Source organism: Muntiacus reevesi, chromosome 5 (genome assembly GCF_963930625.1).
Source record: "Muntiacus reevesi chromosome 5, mMunRee1.1, whole genome shotgun sequence".
Lineage (NCBI taxonomy): Eukaryota > Metazoa > Chordata > Mammalia > Artiodactyla > Cervidae > Muntiacus > Muntiacus reevesi.
The window spans coordinates 9947715-9971534 of NC_089253.1; the positions used below are offsets into that span (position 1 = coordinate 9947715).

The 23820-nt window shown below is 37.2% G+C and overlaps 1 protein-coding gene across 1 annotated transcript in view; it reads left to right on the forward strand.

The window, feature by feature from the left end:
* The window catches only part of DLG2 (discs large MAGUK scaffold protein 2), a 2219272-nt gene that overhangs the window by 1921 nt on the left and 2193531 nt on the right, over nucleotides 1-23820 (forward strand). Inside the window, exon 2 of the mRNA XM_065936970.1 lies at nucleotides 14103-14234. Coding sequence (XP_065793042.1) covers nucleotides 14103-14234 — 132 coding nt within the window. The remainder of the gene's footprint in view (nucleotides 1-14102; nucleotides 14235-23820) is intronic.

The window sequence follows — 23820 nt, forward strand, 5'->3', positions numbered from 1 at the left end:
TTTTAAAATATTATAGACCACTAACCAAACAAGTTATGACATGTATCTTATATTTTTAATTAGCTAAGCTTACTGTCTGTACTGTTCTATAACATACGTAAAACAAATACTTGAAAGTATAACCTAGATTTATTCTTCAGGGAGCACAGTCCCCTGTCAATTTTAAGCAATAACTTTAAGCAATAACTATCCTCACAGAACCATATGTTTATACATTGTTGAATATATTCTTACTACAATAAAAAAATTTCATAAGACAGATTTCTCACTTGTTAAATATCTTGTATGTTATTGTGAAAGTAGAGAGTGGTTTCTCTGATTGGTAATGTGAACCATGGTGGGAAGTGGGAACGGGTGTGACATCTCACTAAGTACATTTTTCTTTTCTTTTTTTTTTTGCCGTTCCCTGACCAGGGATTGGACCCATGCCCCTGCAATAGAAGCATTCTTAGCTCCTGGACCATTCTTGACTGTTCTTAGATAAGCCAAAGCTACTGTATCTCAAACCCCTATATTCACTGCTGGTTTGTTTTATGACATTACTTAACTATATCTTCCACTCACTTGCTTCACATTTTTATAGATTTCAGTTTTATCAACAGAACATGTCATTTCTTCTTCAGAGATATTTTTCTCACAACAGTTGCTTTTCATTGAGAATTCTTTTTTTCTACTGTAGTAATTTGATTTGCTCCCAGCTAAGCCTTTTTGATATCTTTGACCTATTTTAAATTCTGAAAATTCAGGGCTGATCCAAGATAAGTTGTATCAGCATTCTCTGTTGTGATGCAAGATCATGATGTATAGTAAGAGGCTATTTCAGAAAGACTTATGAATTGATCTGATTTCATGTTAGATTGATGCAAGAAATAAAAATTAATGATAGCTGTGTTCTCCCCCATGCTTTTTGCAGAAAGCTGCTTTTTTAATGATAAAATATGTTTCAACAGAATTTTTTAGTACATTGCAGTACATTTTTTGAGCAATTTTTTCTCTTGTTATTAAACATGTGGGGAAAAAAATCAGTGCTTTTAATACTTTGAGACTGATGCTTATTTCATTTCTCTGTTTTTAAAATATTGTGCTATTCTGTGCTTCTTTTAAATTGGTATAGAAGTCTATCTAATGTAATTAATATACATGACATTTTATTTCCTTTGACTTCTTTTGCAACTGTTTTTAGTAATGTAATAGAGTATGTATGCTATCTAGTGAAACTTAAATGTGATTATTTTCATAATTCTCTGTTTAGACATTGTTCTTTTTAAAGGAAGTTGAATAATATTGTGTAATTGGAATCCCAAGACATGATATTGCTGTGTATCATATGGGCATTCTTGAAATTGAGATTGTTGCTTCCTGGGCTTACACTCTTTCCTATTGGTTGACTGTATATGTCATAAAAGTGTCATTTCTGTTTTTCTTCTTTCCCCTCCTTCTGGGAAGGAAACTTGTAACTCTTAAGTTTATTGTTTCCTCAGTTAAAATTTTCTTACTTGTTTCCTGCACTTTGTGGCTTAACTTCTTTTTTGTAGGATCTCACTATTTTATATTTGCCTTTCACTATCTGGGTGTGGGCTTCCCTGGTGGTTCAGTGGTGAAGAATCTGCCTGCCAGTGCTGGAGACGGGGGTTCGATCCCTGGGTCAGGAAGATCCCTTGGAGAAGGAAATGGCAACCCCCTCTAGTATTCTTACCTGGGAAAGCCCATGGACAGGGGAGCCTGGTGGGCTACAGTCCATGGGGTTGCAAAAGAGTTGGACATGACTTAGCAACTAAACAACAACAATAATAATAATCTGGGCATACTCTTTTTCCATCTCTAGCTTTTCTTCAATTATTAAAATAAGTTTTTTAGATTCTCTAAAAAGGGGAAAATATGTAACTAAATTTTTCGGCTTTACCTGAGTAGCTATTTTATCCCTTTTGTATATACTTCACCAAGTTTTTGTTTGAACTTTTGTGTTTGCCATACCAGGATTATATCCAGATGCTTTTTCCATTTCAGAAAAATTTGATGTTTTTTTTTTTTTTCAAAGCTAGTAGAGTTCAAGAGTTAAGCCCCAAAGTTTCCCAGAGAGGGTTGGGAAAAGGCAGTTTTCAGACTTTTGTAATTTCTGTAAATTAAAATAAGATAACTTCTTAAAGATTTTCTTAAATTTGAAATCCTACAAAAGGGTCATCTTGACCTTGATTGAGAGAATTGTTAAAAGTCATGAAGCCACAGACTCTTGATGTTGGAAAATACTTATCAATCCAGGAGGCATCTTGGAATGATGAGATCATTCTGGAGAGAAAAATAGAAGAATACTCTGTAAAGTACTGATTGGGAGTATGTTATGAAGCAGACCGTAGGCATGGTGCTAAAATTATTGTTAATTGAATTTATTTTGTGGTTCTTATGTATAGGGAAAGTTGCAAATGATATGCTAATAAATTGATACCATACACTATTTGAACTGTTAGGTTTTTGGGAAACTGTCCTAGTGCTCCTTCAAGATAGAGTATTTGATCTTTCTTTTAGGCCTCTGATTGGTTATATCTTTGGATAGAAAAGTCTAGTCAATGAGAAGATGTACACAAAATATTGGACTTTTAAAACATTGAATTGAGATGTTTCACTCATTTATGCCTTTGCCAAATTCACTCTTCTATAACAATACATTGCATAAACTAAGAATCTTCTTTCCTCTTTCTTAATTATATACTCTCATTATATTCTTTTATTTCTTAATATTTACCATGTAGCCACATTAGTGACTACAAAACAGATATGTTTTTAGTATAATGCTGACGTACATAAAATCTGTTTTTTTTTTTTTTAACTGGGGCAAGAGGACGTGTCCCCCAGCTATAATTCCTGCTCAGGAATTTGTAGCAGTCAAGGCACGAGTTCTCTGTATCCTCAGTGCAGGTTGCTTGGTCAGCAAAGGATCATGAGTTTTACCCAGTCTCTTCTGTCCAGTCAGTCGTTCTGAATTCCAGGTAGTAAGCTTTCTGCATAGGTTTAGTTTTTAGTTTTTCAAAGCTATTTAAAGAATTATGGCCCAATCACCTCCATTATGAAACATTTTTCCTGACCTCATTTGTTTTAGGATTTAGGATTCAAGTGGAAATGATGTATTATAAAGTAGCAAATCCTGTGAAAATAAATTATTAAGTTAAAACTTACAAAGATTATGAGTAAGATTGTGTATTCTATTTCTCCTGATAGCACATCTTACCAGCCATTAAGGCCCTACATCTGTTAGCACAAGGCTCTGAGGGGTCTGTAGGGTGTCAGTCATTTTGGGGAACTATGACATCTTTATCATTGAATGTGTGGTGAGACCTGAAATAAGCCTGGTAAGTCCTGTTCTATTTAAAATACCATATAGATAATAAACTAAAATTTTATTTTAGAAGGTAAACTTGTGTATGTATTTAAGGAAATAGCTTTCCTTCCATTTAATTATTCAATCATTTATCCATTCAACAGAGATTTATTGAGTGCCTGTTAATACCAGGCACCGTGCTAGGTGTATATTTTGCAGTGGCAAATGGTATTCAGTCTGACTTTATGGTGCTTAAAATTTATTGGGGGACTGTTAGGGAAAGAGGCAGTTTCAGTGTTGCGTTTCACGTTCATTTCTTTGAACCATGTCCTCCATCATCATCAGTTGCAGTGACGCTGTGGGAGAAACCTAGGCCTGGCTTAGAAGACCTGGCTTCCAGAAGAGGGGACAAGATTAGATAATCATTGACCAGGACTCTCATTCTATAGATTTAGGTGTGTCAGAAATATCTTCAATTCCACAGCTCAGCTTTGTTTCTGACTCTTAATTCCTAAGTTATGGGCAAAATCACTCCAGTCCTTTTTGAGGTTTTCTCTCTTTCCTGGGGTTATGGTAGGGCTCCATCTGGCATGGGGTATACTCTGGTCATTGATCATCTGAGTGTAACAGTTTACCTCTGAGTCATGAGTTGTTTTGTCTAGATGGTTCTTTCTGGTCTAGCAACAATTGCTACTTCCAAGACATGGATTTAACATCCACCCCTAACCCCCCACCCCCCACCCCGCTCCCCTGCAGAATTTCTGTGTTTCTATTTGCCTAGCTGCATATTGTTGCTTTTCCTCTCTGGGGTCTTTCTGCCTCTCAGGCAATGCTGCCAGGAAACAGCCTAGATACCTGCTGCCTTGGGTTCCAAAAACTTCTCTTACTTTTCAGCTGAGAAAATTTTTTCCTAGACTGGGGACGGACTGGAAGATGTTCCTCTCTCTGCATGTACCTGAGAATCTCTCTTTGATCTCTGAAACAAACTCTTCTTTTATTCAGAGGGTTTAGGCTTTTGGAAAGCAAAACTGGAATAACTATAAAATTCCTTTGATTTTCTGTCCTAGTACATACCTCTCCTGGGGCAATACAATACAAAATCAGTCACCAGATTGAAGGAAAAGAAAGGAAATGGGAACATGTAGGGAGAGAAAAAATTAACATCTCAAAGTACGCGTCTCCCATGTGTGCGGCTTCACATGCCTTCTTATGACAGTGCCGCCAGGTGACCTTGTGAAAATCAGGTAATCTTTCCGAACCTCAGTTTCCTTTTCTGAAACAACATTAATAATATGTTTTTTCTTTTCCTCATCAAATCAGATAATGTATATGAACTTTACTTTTATAAAATAAAGTTAGTGATAGAATTAGGACAGGAAGCTTATCCATTGTTCTTGCACTGTATCAGTCTGGTGTTCTTAGATCCACTGAATGGTGTCTTGGTGCAGTGGAGGAGAGCCCTGGGATGGAATCCTACCTTTTCCATCAGCTGGATATATTATCTGAAAGTCAACAGGTTGAGCTTCAAACTTCTCATCTTAAGTTATAACTGCCACAAATAATACCCAAGGGGCTTCCCAGATGGCACAGTGGTAAAGACTCTGCCTGTCAATTCAGGAGATGCAATGGGTTTGATACCTGGGTCGGGAAGATCCCCTGGAAAAGGAAATGCAGCACACTCCAGTGTTCGTGCCTGGAAAATTCCATGGACAGAGGAGCTTGGGGAGCTGCAGTTCATGGGGTCGCAAAGAGTCAGACACGACTGAGCAACTGAACACACACACAAACCGAGTAATACTCTTAGGATTCTTGAGACAATCAAATAAAAATACCTAGCCCATGTGAAAATTATTTTGAGAATAGGGAAGTGCTACAAATGCTTAGCAGAGTATCTTTTCTTTTTGTTCCAAGGAAGAGAAAAGCTGTGTTCAGAGTCAGAATCTCTTTGCATCAGTTATCTGGGTCCAGCTTCCTGGAGTGAACCTGCCCAGATGTGGCAGGTACACATCTGGTTACAGAAAAGAAGTGCCACAATATGCTTTCTACTTTTTGATAGACTAGGATAATGTTCTTATGAGTTATTTCTTCTCTTTCAACGTTGCTAAAGTAATTTAAACCATTCAGTATTTACAAAATGATTACAATCTTTTGATCCGCATGAAGTCTGGGCATACATTTTCCCCACAATTTAAATTGCAAGTTTTTTCTATTTTTTAATCTTTTTTTTTCTAGTTTGTTGCAATTGGAACAAGGCATTTTTTAGTATTCCACTGAAGATGCAGTTTGCTGTCTTTTCTATTACTATTTTAAGCTTATACTTTTCTCATTTTCTCTTCAATAATTCTATAGAAAAGCTGAAAGAAGGACTTACCTGAAAGGTGGCAACATAAATTCACCATTTTAGTTTAATGCCTTTTTGTGTCTGTAGGGGAGAGTCTTATCAACAGATACTTGTTGAAGTATATTTAAAAAATTTTAGGGGGAGGAGTAAAGTATAATTACAGAAAAAAGGACAATTACAGAAAAAAGAAATACTGTGATCCTTTCCCAGTAAGTTGAATTTCAGTGTGGTATAATACTTGAAAGTACGGGCTTTGGTGCCAGATGGACCATGGTTTATGTCCTGTTTCCAGCACTTACTGGTTGTGTCACCTTGGAAGAAATGAAGTTACTTCATTTCTCAGTTTGTTTCCTCATTTGAGAAATGTGTATTTCTTGGGGGTACTTGGGAAGATAAGGTGATCCATGCAGAATACTTAGCATTACTCAACAAAGGCTAACTAATTTTATTAGTAATTAAATGATACCTTTGTTTTTATCACCTTGGACTTTATATTTTAATAGTAAAGCATCTTTTTAAAGGCCTAGTATCAGGATAACTTTTCTGTTGGCATTCATCATTATAGTGTTTTCACATGAGTATTCATCATTTTATTATTTTCATATGAGTATCCTTTATATGGGGTTCCCTGGTGGCTCAGTGGTAAAGAATCTGCTTGCTAATGCAGGAGAGTCAAATTCTATCCATGAATTGGGAAGCTCCATTGGAGAAAGAAATGGCAACCCACTCCCAGTATTCTTGCCTGGGAAATTCCATAGAAAGAGGAGCCTGGTGGGCTATAGTCCATGGGGTTGCAAAGATTTGGACAAGACCTAGCTACCAAACATGGAGAAGGCAAGGGGACCCCACTCCAGTACTCTTGCCTGGAAAATCCCATGGAGGGAGGAGCCTGGTAGGCTGTGGTCCATGGGGTTGCTAAGAGTCGGACACGAGTGAGGAACTTCACTTTGACTTTTCACTTTCATGCATTGGAGAAGGAAATGGCAACCCACTCCAGTGTTCTTGCCTGGAGAATCCCAGGGACGGGGGAGCCTGGTGGGCTGCCGTCTATGGGGTCGCACAGAGTCTGACACGACTGAAGCGACTTAGTAGCAGCAGCTACCAAACAACAACAACAGATTCTTAATTTACAAAGTAACAAAAATGATAATGTTAACAGAATTAAGCATATAAACTTCCCCAAAGAAATATATATATATATAAAACACACACACACACACACACACACACACACACACACACACACACACACACACACACACACACATACTTTTATTTGAGGGACTTCCCTATTGGTTCAGTGGTTAAGACTCTAAGCTTGCAGTGCATGGGACACAGGTTCAGTCCCTGGTCAGTGAAATAAGATCCTGTATGCTGCATGGCTTGGCCACAAAATTTTTTTTTCTAATTTTCTGGTCATAATGGCATATAAGTAATGATCAAAAACTGTTCAGTGTTGCATATAGTCACTTCAGATGGCATGAGAGGGGGGAAACTGTCATTCTTTCTTGTTTCAATTGATACATAGCATACTGTAGTTAAAATGATCTTTATAAAACTTTAAAAATGGTTGTGCTCATCTTTATTAAAAAATTTTCCATGGCTTCTTATTCCTTCTTCAGGAAAAGGCCAAATAGTGTGATCTGTGTGGTATTGTTAGGTAGTTAGAATAGGGAAAAGGAGTTCAGAATGGTGGTGGCTAAAAGACCTGGAAGGGAAAAGTCCAGAAAATAGAACAAAGGAAGGTCCAAGGACCGGAGTGAGAACCCCAGGTAAAACAAACAGCACTCCTGGCTGGCCCAGTTTACATAGGACAGGCCCAGGGAGAGAAAAACATAAAAAGAGGAGCCAGAGCTATCTCTCTCTCTTTCTCTCTCCCGTGCGCGCTGGGGCTCTCTTCTCTTTGTGTTTTTGGGTCAACATGCCCTCGCGCCTTGAAGATGGATTTTCTGGCTATTACTTAAATAAAATAGAGCTGTAACACTGAGCTGTAACACTGATTTATCTAAGAGCTATAACACGGTCCGTTCGAGACCTGAGAGCTATAACACAGTCTGTCCAAGACCCGAAAGCTGTGACACGCCGAGGGGGGCTTTAATGTCCGTCACGCCATATCTTTGTTGTGACAAGAGAAAAACCAAGGAACATACACTCGCCTGACTGTATCAATTTACTTCTCTCTTCTCTTGGCATCTGGCACCTCATCATAGCATGACCACAATCTGTTTTAATCTTTTACTTTGTTTAAATTTTCTGCTTAATTATCTTTACCTTCAGACAGAAGACATCCCTGAGAGGGTAGAATATTTATCTTTTTTAGTATTGAGCAACCAAAGTCTAGAGCATTGTAAGATAAATATTTGATTAATGAATGAAAGAACTTAGTATCTCTATTAGATTTTAAAGGTAGGACCATTTAAATTTATGTTATGAATATAATTTTATATTGATAAACACATGTAAAAAATAGATATCCAACTTATAACCCTAGATTCTAAAATTCAGTGATAAAATTATGTCTGATTGGTCAAGTTTTTTTTTTTCCCCATAGAGATATGCTCAACTGTTTCTGGAGGATTAAGGGTGGTACTATGCTGATGCTTTTGAACTATGGTGTTGGAGAAGACTCTTGAGAGTCCCTTGGACTGCAAGGAGATCCAACCAGTCCATCCTAAAGGAGATCAGTCCTGGGTGTTTATTGGAAGGACTGATGCTGAAGCTGAAACTTCAATACTTTGGCCACCTCATGCAAAGAGTTGACTCGTTGGAAAAGACCCTGATGCTGGGAGGGATTGAGGGCAGGAGGAGAAGGGGATGACAGAGGATGAGATGGCTGGATGGCATCACTGACTCGATAGGCATAAGTTTGAGTAGAGTCCGGGAGTTGGTGATGGACAGGGAGGCCTGGCGTGCTGTGATTCATGGGGTCGCAAAGAGTTGGACATGACTGAGCAACTGAACTGCACTGAACTGGTGGAGAGAGCACTCGGAATCAAACGCTTTAGGGTTAAGCTCCAAGTTTGTTTTTCCGTAGTTCTGTAATCTTGGGCAAGTCACTTATGAATTTAAGTTTCATGCCTGCGTGTGTGTTAGTCCCTCAGTTGTGTCCAACTCTTTGTGACCCCATAGATTATAGCCTGCCAGGCTCCTCTGTCCATGGAGTTCTCCAGGCAAGAATACTGGAATGGGTTGCCATGCCATTTTTCAGGGGATCTTCCTGACCCAGGGATCGAACCTAGGTCTCCTGCATGGCAGGCAGATTCTTTACCATCTGAGCCACCAGGGGAGCCCCAGTTTCATGTATAAGAGGCAATATAATTTCTCAGAGGTGGGAATCAGATAGTGCATGGGAAAGTTCTTTCTAAACTGTGAATGTTAAAGTCACTCAGTCGTGTCTGGCTCTTTGCGACCCCGTGGACTATACAGTTCGTGGAATTCTCCAGGCCAGAATACTGGAGTGGGCAGCCTTTCCCATCTTTAGGGAATCTTCCCAACCCAGGGATCAAACCCAGGTCTCCCGTGTTGCAGTCGGATTGTATTTAAAGGAATTTCAAGATTTGAAATGATTTGTGTATTTAGTTTACCATTCTGTCTACTATATTTTGATCTCAGTTTTCTGAACAGTACCATCACATGTTCTATAATTCTTAGTTGTGGCAAATAATTTTATGTTGTCTTTTCCCTATCTAAAAGTTAATGTTAGCAATATTGCTGTTTCAAATTAAATCATCTATCCCATATTATGACTTTTTGGCAATGCTGTTCTTAAACCAAAGACGAGTTGAACTTCAATTAATAGACATGTGATTACCTATAATTCCAATTATGTAACATTCACTATATCCTTTGGATTGCATATTTCATCAGAAATTTTTATTTTAAAAAATGATTTCCCCGTTATTTCCTTCTGTATCTGGCTTTAGGTATTCTAGGTTTAGTTTGTCCTTTCAGTAGACTCTGGAGTCATATGAATACAGATTTCCTTTAACAGAGAAAATAAGATAATTGAGATCATTATATTGGCAGTTCAGGTGAAAAAAAAAAACTCCATTTATACCTGGTTTAATTTGAACAGCAGTCAAGGTATTAGTCACAACTTGGGTAATTCTCAACTGTCCACTTTATTCAGTATCTGGTTAGGGACCTTTGACTTATACAACAAGATCCTTGTTATCTTTTGTTTTCTTTATTTATCATCTTTGTATAGGTATGTAGTTTTTTATTACCTTCACATTCAAGTTTTTGTTAATCAGAAACAAGAATTTAATCAGAAATGGAATTAACACCAGATGGTGATCATTATTGATACCAAAAAGAAACTTGAAAAGGCAACCACAATTCCAGCATTAGATGCTGGCATGCACAAACTTGACCATATTTGACCATTTTTATTATATTTTGCCACCTTGTTTTATGTGTCAGATTTTTCTCGTACAGAGATGAGAGACGTAATAAACTCTGTTGGTTTAGAGGCCATCTAGATGCTTTTAATCAATAGTGTCTTCCCTGGGTAGTCGTTCAATAAATATGTGTTGAAGGAATTAGTTAAAGTCCCTTTACGTAGTGACTTATATCTGTAGATGTGATTATGGGAATGCTATCATGGTATGGTGCAGTCAATGGGGTTGCAAAGAGTCGGACACGACTTAGCAACTGAACAACAGCAACAATAAGAAAGAATGAAAGCAAAGAAAGTGTAGACAGCATTCCAAGGAGTTTTGCTATAGAAGGGAACAGAGAACTGGGGACAGTAGTTAGTTGGAGAGGAATTAAGGGTAAAGGAAAGTTTTTAAAAATCACTGCTCCTACAGTTTTATTTGTATGCTGAAGGGAGGAATTGGAGAGGAAAACAGTTGATGATGAAGCAGTGTCCTTGAGTAGGCAAAAGAAAACAGCCTTAAGTGCTTAAGTAGAGGAGTTGGCATTAGAGAGAAATAAATATTTTATCCATATTAATGGGGAAGGCAAAGTATAGGGGTGCAGCTACAGATAACCTAGTGGATATTAGGAGCTTGTGTAAGTTCTCTGCTGATTTTCCACAGAATAGAAAACATGATCATCAGCTGAGGATGGCTGAGGGGGTAAAGAATTGGAACGTTCAGTAGAAAAATATGAATTATTGTTATAATTGATATTTAGTCTGTGAAAGTGGTAGATTTGAGGGGGAAAGGCTATTAAAATTCAAAGACAGTTGTGTTTGTGGTGATGATTGTGGTAATCATTTCACAATATATACATATATCAAAACATTTTATTGTACACCTTAACTGTATATAATTTTTATTTGTCAATCTGACCTCAGTAAAGCTGGGAGAAAAAGAATGAATCTCAAATCAGGGAAGTTTTGATGAAGATTCCTCATATTAAAAATTAGATGATAACAAGAGAAGAGCTCTGGTCAGGTGGAGAAGTGCCAGGAATCCCTAAAGAAACTTTTGAAGGAAGTGGCACTGACTGAAGGTAAAACCCTTACTCGTGACAGAATCTGAGCAAAGGATGAAACTGTGGGAAAACCAAGCCTGGTGTGCTGCAGTCCACGGGAGCGCAGAGTTGCACACAGCTGAGCGACTGAACAATGGTGTTCCAGTCAGCTTTCTTCCAAGATGGTACTGATAAGAAACTTCATAATGTGCCTTCTCTATGAAAAGTTTGTATGATATTAGTTCCTCAGACAGGAACTCCTCAAACAGAACAAATAAAAAAATATGTAAATCATATAAAGAGGAAAATTATCAATGTAGTATTTAAGATTGTGGTTTGAACTTTGTTGCCACTTTCTTCAGAAGATTTCTAAACATAATTTTATAAAATGCAAGTCGATGATGAAAGTAGTTGTTCATTGGTTAAGGTGACTCTCATCCTTTCTCATAATGCTTTTCAGGTCTGAGGAAGTGTTTTATTTTATATTCTCAGTGTATGTACGTAAGTATTATTGGTTAAAAATATGTGATTTGACATTCTTCAAACAGAACTTAGTTTTGGAATAACTATATTGAGTCTTCTCACTTCCTAAAAATAAAAAGAATTGTCACCTACTACACACAAAGACAGTGCCACTTTGGTGACTTTTTCAGGGATATTTTGTCGTGTGGGCAACTAATACTTTGTTGTGTGGGCAATTCAAGAAGCCATAGTACAGCTGTGTATTAAGAACGCCTGTAGTATTTGTGTAGGCAAAATGGTTTGGAAGAAGAGTGACAGTGATTACTTTCAATTGTCAGAGATGGTTTTATGGAATAGAGAGCTTTTGTGTGTGTGTGTGAATGTGTGTTGGTCGCTCAGTTGTGTCCGACTCTTTGCAACCCCATGGACTATATTCCACCAGGTTCCCCTGTCCATGTAATTCTCCAGGCAGGAATACTGGAGTGGGTTGCCACTTCCTTCTCCAGAGAACATTTCATTTAGGTCCAAATTAAGGGAAGATAAGGTTTCGATTGACTTCTTGATTACTTTCTATGCACTAGATATTGTACTAAGCATTTTGTGATTTAATCCTGCTACCTGTAAGGAAACAGAAGCTCAGAGAGGTTAAGTAACTTATTGAAGGTCAGCTAGCAAATAGGTTTCAGACCCAGACCTAGATAACAATAAACTCTTTCCAATGTGGCACACTAATTCAAGGAGGAGAGAGTGGTATGGGGGAGGATATTCCCATACAGGGAGCAGGAGGAGCAAAGAAAAATGCAAGGTATAGAAAATGTGTATGTGTGTGTATGTGTGTTGTGGGGGGAGTGGAGAGTGAAAGTGAATAACCCACTGTGACTTTGGCACTGTGTGTATAGGTGTGAAGGGGGTCAGTCAGTTTCGTCACTCAGTCGTGTCCGACTCTTTGCGACCCCATGAAGCGGAGCACGACAGGCTTCCCTGTCCATCGCCAACTCCTGGAGTCCACCCAAACCCATGTCCATCGAGTCGATGATGCCATCCAACCATCTCATTCTCTGTCATCCCCTTCTCCTGCCCTCAGTCTTTCCCAGCATCAGGGTCTTTTCCAATGAGTCAACTCTTCGCATCAGGTGGCCAAAGTATTGGAGCTTCAGCTTCAACATCAGTCCTACCAATGAACAGCCAGGACTGATGATCTTTAGGATGGACTGGTTGGATCTCCTTGCAGTCCAAGGGACTCTCAAGAGTCTTCTCCAACACCATAGTTCAAAAGCACTCAACTTTCTTTATAGTCCAACTCTCACGTCCATACATGACCACTGGAAAAATCATAGCCTTGACTAGACGGACCTTTGTTGGCAAAGTAATGTCTCTGCTTTTTAATATGCTGTCTAAGTTGGTCATAACTTTCCTTCCAAAAAGTAAGTGTCTTTTAATTTCATGGCTGCAGTCACAATCTGCAGTGATTTTAAAGCCCAGAAAAATAAAATCAGCTACTGTTTCTCCTGTTTCCCCATCTATCTGCCATGAAGTGATGGGACTGGATGTCATGATCTTAAGTTTTCTGAATGTTGAGCTTGAAGCCAACTTTTTCACTCTCTTTCACTTTCATCAAGAGGCTCTTTAGTTTTTCTTCACTTTCTGCCGTAAGGGTGGTATCATCTGCATATCTGAGGTTATTGATATTTCTCCTGGCAATCTTGATTCCAGCTTGTGCTTCCTCCAGCCCAGCATTTCTCATGATATACTCTGCATATAAGTTAAATAAGCAGGGTGACAATATACAGCCTTGACGTACTCCTTTTCCTATTTGGAACCAGTCTGTTGTTCCATGTCCAGTTCTAACTGTTGCTTCCTGACCTGCATACAGGTTTCTCAAGAGGCAGGTCAGGTGGTCTGGTGTTCCCATCTCTTTCAGAATTTTCCACAGTTTATTGTGATCCACACAGTCGAAGGCTTTGGCGTAGTCAATAAAGCAGAAATAGATGTTTTTCTGGAACTCTTGCTTTTTTGATGATCCATCAAATGTTGGCAATTTGATCTCTGATTCTTCTGCCTTTTCTAAAACCAGCTTGAACATCTGGAAGTTCACAGTTCACATATTGCTGAAGCCTGGCTTGGAGAATTTTAAGCATTACTTTACTAACGTAGAATATTATATAGTGGGAAATAAGACTGAGAATATAGCTTATAAACAGCTCATGGGATGGTGGTCTCAAAGGTTACATTAAGGAATCTGGACATTATCATATAGGAGGCCACCAGTTTTAAGACAGTTTTCCTGACAGAGTCTCATCCTCCTGTGTGAGTATCAACTGGTCAGCATTCCATTTGGACCTTTGCCTTATTTCATAGTTGCAAATTCTTATGGAAGACAATAGAAATAAAAGTGGGTTCTTAAAATTGAGTTCATTGTAATGATCAATTTTAAAGGTAGTTTCTGGAATTCCTGATTAGTTATTATTTTGTTATGAAATTAGGAATATCACTACACAATAGTTTAATATTAGCTTACTGTTTTTCTGAGACCATAAGATAGAATTTTAAAATCATGTTTTTCAGATACTGACCGAGCTTTGTCATTACTGGAAGAGTACTGCAAAAAATTAAGGAAACCAGAGGAGCAGCAGTTGAAAAATGCTGTTAAAAAGGTGATGGGTATCTTTAAGAGCAGCTTATTCCAAGCTTTGCTAGGTAGGTATTTAAAATTATTCATCATTTTCATAATTAAAATTGGGCTTAATAGTTTGAATAATGTTGTCAGAGAACCTGATGTTAACCAAATTTGAAACTGAAATATTTTTCTTGATATCAAGTAGAAGAAAATATTTTTTTTTCATTTTCTTATTTCAACTTATCCTAAAAAAGAACTGCTATAAGATGGAAATAAGTATATGTTAATAAAAATAAAAATATTGATAGAATGTTTTGTATAGGAAGACAGGTAAACCCAGGAAAAAGCTGGAGTAGTTTATTTCAAAAATTGAGGAAAAATGTGCTAGGGAAGGAAGTTGCTTCCTTCTGGAGATGGACTTGCCTGACATGAAAAGTGATGGGTCGCATTCTATTCAGTTAGGATTATAGTTCTAGTCTTACCTTCTTCTTAAGACAAAACTTAAAACACTATTTTCCATCTTTTTGCTTCTCTCAAAAAATCTCATGATTCACACTGAAAAATTCAATACTTTGTCAGTTTTTCGTGAATTCAGCTACATAATGTTTAACCTTCTGTTTATTCTTGAATTTATTGTTTATTTATGTGTATCTTTATACATGCATTTTTGTATTTATGCAGATAATTTTTAATTCTTTCTTTAAAATTAAACTAGTAAAGATACAAATACCTCCCCCCAACAAAAACAACCAACAATTTTAAAAAGGACTCAATTATAGATTTTGCTAGATTTAAACAGTATATTTTAAAGAAATAATTGAGTCTACTAGACATTATTACTACTTTTTCCAGGTGTGATGGTTACTGATATAAAAACTAAAAGCATGAATTTATGAGAATTAGTCTTGAAAATATTTTGTGTTTTTATTATAATGAATGTTTATGCTTATTGGCAAAACTACAACTCTATGGTTTATATTTAAGAAATCATTCCTTTTTGAAAAATTGAAAATCAGTCTATTGAATAAAAATAGTAAAAGCTCTATAGGATTATTTTGTCTGTGGATTAATTTCTTTGAAATATTCTTTTATGGCTATTAAGAATTAATGACACACATAACTATAATCATCTTAGTTGGTATTAAATAAAAAGAACTCTAAATGGGCTCTTAACAAAATTTAAATAAACCCTGTCATTAGAGAATAGTATTTTAGAGACCATTTTTTAAGCAACAGATTTCTCAGTTAAAAATTAATAGTTTTATTAAGATCATTAACTGAATGGCCATATCTCTAAATAGATTTGTATGATGTGCTGAGGTAAGATTGGGCTATGTCTTTTGATTGAGTTTTTGAGAACTTTATTTAGGAAGAATATTGTTGAATGCTTTAGATAATTCTACTAGAATAAGGTATTCATTTGGTAGTGCAGCATTATTACATGAGGAGTAAAAAGACGAATGACAAAGGGTTGTATTTTGCCATTGTTCTAAGTGAGTGATAAATATCTTAGCAGAAAGCCTGTAGTGTAGTTAGAATTTCTCTAATAAAATGAGAGGTCACGGTAATCTGTAAAAAGCTATTATGTAAGTAATCCTCATGCCCAGCTTTGAATGGATAGATTTGTTTTGGCTGGTCTTTTAAGTCATTTTGGAATAAACCAGATTGCAAAGAGTGGAGCGATGCTATACAATGTAATATAATTTTCTATTGAATTTTATTGGTCTCACTGTGCATTTTTTTTAAGGACCCAAAAAGGAAAACTACAGAGCCCTATATATCCTGAAGGGGATTGTATCTTTATAAAAGGATAAGTAGGGAACCATTGATAAACAGGGCATTATTTATGCTGGGTATTTTGCTTTCTGATTGAACCAACTTCCCTTCCCCTTCTTTTTTGTTGCACATAATGGAAAATGGTGACTTTAACCCATTATTCTGATAATCAGATAGTATGTTGAAATAATGCCTTCCATGAATCTCAACTGAAGAAAATAAGAGGCACTCATAGTGCAGAAAATCCAATACAAATATATAGTAGGGTAAAATACTGTTATTGCAGAATGTGCTGTAACATTTACAGGTGACTAGGAAAACAGGCCTTCTCTCAGTAAATGAAAAGCATCACTTTGAAAATAAATAATATCCTTCTTTTGTAGTCTTCCATCATATGCTGAAAAAAGAAAATGCAAACACTAGTTTATCTTAGATGGTATAATCTTTGAGCACAGAATTCTGTCTCCATAGCTTTGATCACTATTATAGTGCATAAAATCGTTTTATAAATGGGTTCTGTGATAATAGGATGGGGAGTGATAGCAAAGGTATCGTTTTTTTATTTTTAAAATATAACTTTATCTGATCATAAGTATGCTGTGCTTAGTTGCTCGGTCATGTCCAAGGCTTTGTGACCCCAGGGACTGTAGCCTGCCAGGCTCTTCTGTCCGTGGGAATTCTACAAGCAAGAACTCTGGAGTGGGTTGCCATGCCCTCCTCCAGGGAATCTTTCCAACCCACATTGCAGGTGGATTCTTTACTGCCTGAGCCACTAGGGAAGTCTGATTATAAGCATAGTATATGCTAATTATGGAACATTTTCAAAATAAAGTAAAAATAAAACTCAAGGGTAAAATGCATTTCTCTTGTGAAAAACAGTGTGAATGATGAACTGTTTAACTTTCTTCCTTCTTGCTTCTTTAGTCCCTGTATCCTGTTTTGATTTTCCATTTACGAATAACTGGAAGTATAAACAAAAAGACCTTTTAAAAAGTTAGTAATTAATTTTCATTAATACACAAAAAAAGAAAAATGCAAAGCTGCACACTTTGATGTTAGGCTTAGGGTGACATCTTGTGGAAATACTAAGGAAAATGTTTTCTCCAGTGGATGGTTATAGTTTTATGATGATTGCACTATTAGCACTTTTCAGAATTTGAATATAAGTGAATTCCACAATATTTTACAACTTAAGTCTCTTCCGTTTAGCACAGCTAAAGCAGTCAGACTTTCAAGGGACTCTATTGGGTTATTTACCTTTGTTTAGGAGCAAGATAGAATGTTTTTCTTTTTGTACTTCTCTACCAGATCTACTTTGAAAATTTAACGATCTGTGTTAGCACCATGATTATCTTAAAGACCATTTAAATCATGTAATCAGTTAGTTCATTTTTAAGTTATGTACCACAAGATTGCTTTGCTTTGATACCCTGTTGAAAATTGCCTTATTTATTTATTACTTTTATGTATCAATATGGACAGAACATGTATGTATATTTAGTACCTTTCAACCCCTTCTAAAATCTTCTTAGCATTGTTTAATCTAATTTTGTTTTCTCTTACTTCACTTCAGTGTTTGAGGGGGAACCTGGAGGAAGCCTTAGAAGAGAATGGGTAGTAAAGTGATTGTTTCCTGAAAACTCTGCTGGTAGAATAGCAACATCTTAGAAGAGAACTTACCTTGCTTTATGGTGGTTGAATGTCAGATTTTGTGTTAGAGTGAAATATTTTTTATTTTCATAAACATAAGTATAGACTGTATGGAATTATTAGCAATAGAGGTGACGCAGTAGATATGCTACATATTTGGATTTATCATCTCCTTCTACCTGTCCCTACCTGTTAGCAGCTTTAACCAGACCTTTCATTATGTCTCATAGCACTTTGTTCATATTACTATAAAGCACTTGTTATGTTGCCTTATGACAAATTGAGTATATTACTGCTCCCTCAATAGAATGTGATAGCTTAAGAGTTGAGGTTATATCTATTTAACATTTGTACCCTCAGTTTGTGGGCCTTTAATAATAATAGGTCATCAATAAATTTTATTTATTTATTCAACAATTATTTTAAAAATGCCTGTTATGTGTTACACATTATGCTTGACAATAGGGATATAACAGTAAGCTATCAGTTCAGTCTCTCAGTAGTGTCCGACTCTGTGAACCCATAGATTGTATCATGCCAGGCTTCCCTGTCCATCACCAACTCCTGGAGCCTACTCAAACTCGTATCCATCGAGTCAGTAAACAGTATAGGAGAGAATAGTCCTTGCTTGCCCTTATAGGTGAGAGAAATCAAGTGGAGAAACAAGATATTAGGTATGCGATTAGTGAGTTATTTAAATATTATAGTGATTATTATTATGAAATTGATCTGCATGAGAGTTTTATCAGATTTTAGTTTGAGTAAAAAGAATTGCTTTTTTTCTCACTATAGTAATTCTAACATGTTGGGTTGGCAAAAAAATTTGGGTTTTCCTGTAACGGCTTATGGAAAATCAGAACAAACTTTTTGGTTTGTTATTTATTTCAAAATAATATCTCTTTGCAAACATCATGGTTATTCTGGTCTTAATTTGTTTTTGTAATAAATTTTGCCACCTGATCATAAGAAACTGAAAGAATTTTTTGTAGATTATAGTGAAATGGTTATATAAATTTGGAACAACTTGACTCTAATCCTCCAAAGCAGAGGTTCTCAGAGTGTGGTTCTTGGATTAGCATTATCAGCCTCACTTGGGAATTTGGTCAGCATTGCAAATTCTTGGGCCTCACTCCAGACCTACTGAATTAGAAACTCTGAAAGCAGGGTGTAGCAAATAGTGTTGCAATAAGCCTTCCAGGCTATTCTGAGGCATGCTAAAGTTTGAGAACCTGTGTTCTAAATAGGTAGATATTTGTTCACTCAAGGAAAGAAATATAGTATGTGAACAGCATTAATAAATTTGGGAAAATATGATGGTGGCATTTCTTCATTCTTGAGTTTTTAAAAAATTTGGTTTGACCTGTGACAAATATAACGAGCCATTTTATTATCATTCTGAGATATACAATAGTGTATCTGAAACACTGAAGTGGGTTTTTTTCCTTTGGATAGTTCATGGTAGTTTCTACCTATGGGACTGTGAACAGAGAACAAATAAGCTACACTGAGATGCTGTTGCTGACACATACGAGGCTCAGTTCAGTTCAATTGCTCAATTGTGTCTGACTCTTTGCAACCCCATGGACTGCAGCATGCCAGGCTTCCGTGTCTATCACCAACTCCCGGAGCCTACTCAAACTTATGTCCATCCAGTTGGTGATACCATCCAACCGTCTCATCCTCTGTCGTCCCCTTCTCCTCCTGCCCCCAATCCCTCCCATAATCAGGGTCTCTTCAAATGAGTCAGTTCATTTCATCCGGTGGCCAAACTATTGGAGCTTCAGCTTCTAGACAGCATATTAAAAAACAGAGACATTACTTTGCCAACAAAGGTCCATCTAGTCAAAGCTATGGTTTTTCCAGTAGTCATGTATAGATGTGAGAGTTGGACTATAAAAGCTGAGCACTGAGGAACTGATGCTTTGAACTGGGGTGTTGGAGAAGACTGTTGAGAGTTCCTTGGACTGCAAGTAGGGTGAAAGTTAGGTTCTTAAATACTGAGATCTACTCTGTTCTTGCTTCATTTGTTTACAACACCCATTTCAGTAGAAAGAATGCAGGTATTTCAGTTATTACAATTTAGTAATAATAATTAACAAGGTATTTATGAGGTATTTACGTCCTTACATGGACTTGTGCATGTCCCTGGAGAAGGAAATGGCAGCCCACTCCAGTACCTCTGCCTGGAAAATCCCATGGACGGAGGAGCCTGGTAGGCTACGGTCCATGGGGTCGCAAAGAGTCAGACACAACTGAGTGACGTCACTTTCACTTTCACATGGACGCATGCAGGTGGATATTATTAAAAACCAAATTCCTACCCTTGAGGATGTTAAGGTCAGTTAGGAAGGTAATATTCACATATATACTAACAAGTATTACACAGGATATAACCGAGGCTTAAACTCTGGAGCTTAGACCAAAGTGCTGTAGGAGTCCAAAGAAGCATGGATTCATTGTAGATTGGTGTTACTGGGGAAGATTTTTTTCACAAGATGTAAACTTGAGCTGGATCTTGTCAATGACAGGATTTGGATAAGAAGAGAGGATAGAGAAGGACATTTTTTTCCCCATCCATTTATCTAATCATCCATCTATCCATTTATTCATTCAAACACTGAACACTGTGCCAGATATAAAACTGGAGAGAAAAGCATTAAATGAAATGGCATGAATAGTTTATATTTACCATTGCGAAAATGCTACAGTGGTGAAGTAGAGAATGTTGTGGGTGAGAAGCTTAACTTTAGCAGTGGCATCAGGGTGAGCTATCTTAGGGAAGTGGCATTTGAGGTGATGACAAACAGATTCATAGAAATCAGAAGGAGAGTGAGGAAATAGATGTGACTTAAACAAGGTTCAGGATATTCTTGATATTTATGCTTTAAAAATGTTTTCTCAGCACTGGCTAAAGGATAGTATTAGACTTAAATCTCTTCTGAAGACTTGTTTAAGCTTGAAGGTACACTTGAGAAACAAGAGTGGTAAGCAGAAAATGGGGCCCAAACAGTTCTTATATTTCCCTTTGTTAAAGTGCTCTGTACTGAGCGTGATTAGTTGTGTGCTTTATGTCAAGCAGGATCAAATATTTCTTAAGTTAATTTTGACATTTTCAGTTGGGTGCCACCAAGAAGTTTGTATGTCATTCTTGTCTCTGGACCTTTTATATTTGCTGCAGGATTTATGTCACCAGATGGCACCATTTAACTAAATTTATGTAGTATGGATGCTTTTAAGGCTGATTGTTTTCAAATGAAGAATGTTTTTATTTGTGCTATAATAGAAGTAAAGTAGTAAGTAAAGTTGCTCAGTTGTGTCCCACTCCTAGCGACCCCATGGACTGCAGCCTTCCAGGCTCCCCCGTCCATGGGATTTTCCAGGCAAGAGTACTGGAGTGAGTTGCCGTTGCCTTCTCCTAAGCCCCAGATTAATTTCTTTTGATACATATTTGACTTCTATACACAGTAAGGTAATGAAACCCCCAAAGTTTGTTGGGAGCATGAAAGCATCTGGTAATTTCTGATAAGATACATAATAAATGAAAATTTGGTGGTGATCACTATCACTGATATATGGAATCTGGTGAAAAAGCAGAACACAATAGGCTACCCTATCTAGATTTTCCCATAGCTAGTAGAGTAATATTATGAATATTTTAGCCTTGAATTTAACTTTCATATATAGGGAATTGATATGCGTAATAACAAAAGTACAGAGAAGATTCTAAAAGGTTGCTTTAGAAATAAGCCTTTTCAAGATGTTTGGAAATATCATGGTAGTAATATATTAAATAATTTTGTCAATAGAGTATATGTTCTTTTGAATTGTGGAACTAATAAAATTGATAGAACATGATATAGAATTCTTTCTTAGTATAAACATTTATCTCAAGGAAATGAATATTTGTTCTTAGTTAAAAACTTCCTTAATGTTTTCCCTGCCACTAAGCAAAGTTAGTTACTCTCTCTCCTATGTCCCTATAGTATTTGTTGTTATTTCTGGTATAGCAGTTACTCTGTTGTGTTTTATTAATTGATTACATGTTGGCCTCCCTCAATAGACTATGAGCTTCTTGGATACAGGAACTGGTTCTAATTCAGAGTGTAGCAGTGTCTACCATGGAATAGTCCATCATTAAATTTCTTCATTTGACAGAATCTATCTTGAACACCTCCTATTTAAGAGACACTCAGGCTCTGGGGATTAGTGAGAAGAGAGATGTAGACCCTATTGTCATGAAACTCAGGGTCTACTAGGGGAAACAGACAAATAAATATAGCTGTGATAAATACTTTGAAATAGTCATTTGGGTCAAATAGTAAAATAAGTAATTACTTCAACTAATATAATTCATATTATTGTGGATTGTGTTTGTTTAAAAATGTTTAGATACTATTTGTTGAAGGAAACCTTCCAGTAGTTTTCTGCTTTCCTTGGAATGAAATTCAAACTTCTCATCACCTCTACCTACCTCTCATCTCTTAGCACTCTTCTCTACTCTATATTCCATCCAAAATGGCCTTCTCTCTACTCCTAAATGCTGCCCCAAAGCACTTTACATGCTTCCCTTTTGCTTGGAGTACTTTCTATCTAGATCTTTGCCTAATGCACTTATCTCATCATTTAGGTCTCAGTGCTCTGAAAATGCCTTTTCACCTCACTTCTCACCTCTGTCCCACCCTCAAGTCACATCTATCACATTACCTGTCTTATTTTTGTCACTGTATGTATCACTATGAGAAATTTTGTCATGTATTTTTTGTGTGGCTTTCTCCACTAGAATGTAAATTCTGTAGGAGCAGCCGTTCTGCCTGTCATAATCATTAGTGTATCTTTTCCATTAGCTTGGTGCCTAGAACATAATAGCCATGAAATAAATATTTGTTGAATAAATGAATGTGGCTGCATGCCGAGGTCTCTGTTAGATTCCTGTTAAAGTTAGAAATAGACTCATTTGAAAGGAGAGAAAATCTTCAATAAGTAGTTTTTTTGTTTTTTTCTTTATTTAGGCAGTTGCCAGCATTAAGTGAGCATCACAGGAAAGTTCCAGCTGGTGTCTCTACAACTGGGAATTATAACGTGACCTCAGGAAGGAGTGTAATGCCTGCAGAGCTTAGGGCAGGTGTTGTCAGCCAGGCAGAGCACCCGGAACTTTTCCTGAGCCAAAAGAATGGGTCCCAGTTACCACCACGCAGACTTCTGCATCAGAGGCTGGGAGTATGCCCAATGAGCAAGTGGACAGGGACATTGCTCAAGGACCAGAAGAGCTAAATGACAGGTGTTGATCCAGTGAACCCAACCTATTTCTACCCCATGACTATGATGGCAGATAAAAGCACTGTCTCCCCACAGAACTATCTATGCTATGTAACTAGGCATTATTTTAGGAGAAGCAAGAGAGGGTAGGCTATATGAATGAACAGTTTTGTCTGAGACTTTAAATTATTGGGTCAGACTACACTTTAAACTGGATTGAGTGGCCACTTTTCCCATTTAGCCAGTGACTGAGGGCTTCTGAAGCAGCTGCATAAGAACATAGACACAGTTAAGAGCTATATATTTTGTTTGGCATCATGCCACTTATACCATGGTGTGGTATAATTTGTGTGTGTGATCCTGTAATACTGAGCCATAGATCTCAGTGTTGGTTCTTACTTCATACTACTTTCCAGTTTGGTATTTAATGTTGAAAAGCATTAACCACAAGAAGGAACAATGGAAAAAAGAAATAACTCACAAGTATCTCGTAGGGAAAGGGGTTTCCCAGGAGGCGTTAGTGATAAAAGAACATGCCTGCCAATGCAAGAGATGTAAGAGGCGAGGGTTCAATCCCTGGGTCAGGACGATCCCATGAGGAGGGCACGGCAACCCACTCCAGTACTCTTGCCTGGAGAATCCCATGAATAGTGGAGCTTGGTGGGTTGTAGTCCATAGGGTTGCACAGAGTCAGAGATGACTGAAGTGACTTAGCATGCATGTGCATCTCATAGGGAAATCTTTTTGTTGTTGTTCAGTCACGAAATTGTGTCCAACTCTTTGGGACCCCATGAACTGCAGCATGCCAGGCCTCCCTGTCCCTCATCGTCTCCCAGAGTTTGCCCAAGTTCATGTCCATTGAATCGATGATGCCATTCAACCACCTCATCCTCTATCACTCTCTTCTCCTCCTGCCTTTGTATAAAAAGGCAAAAAGAGGGAAACCTTTGCCTTCTTCCTGTTAGCTCTGGTCCCTGGCAAAAG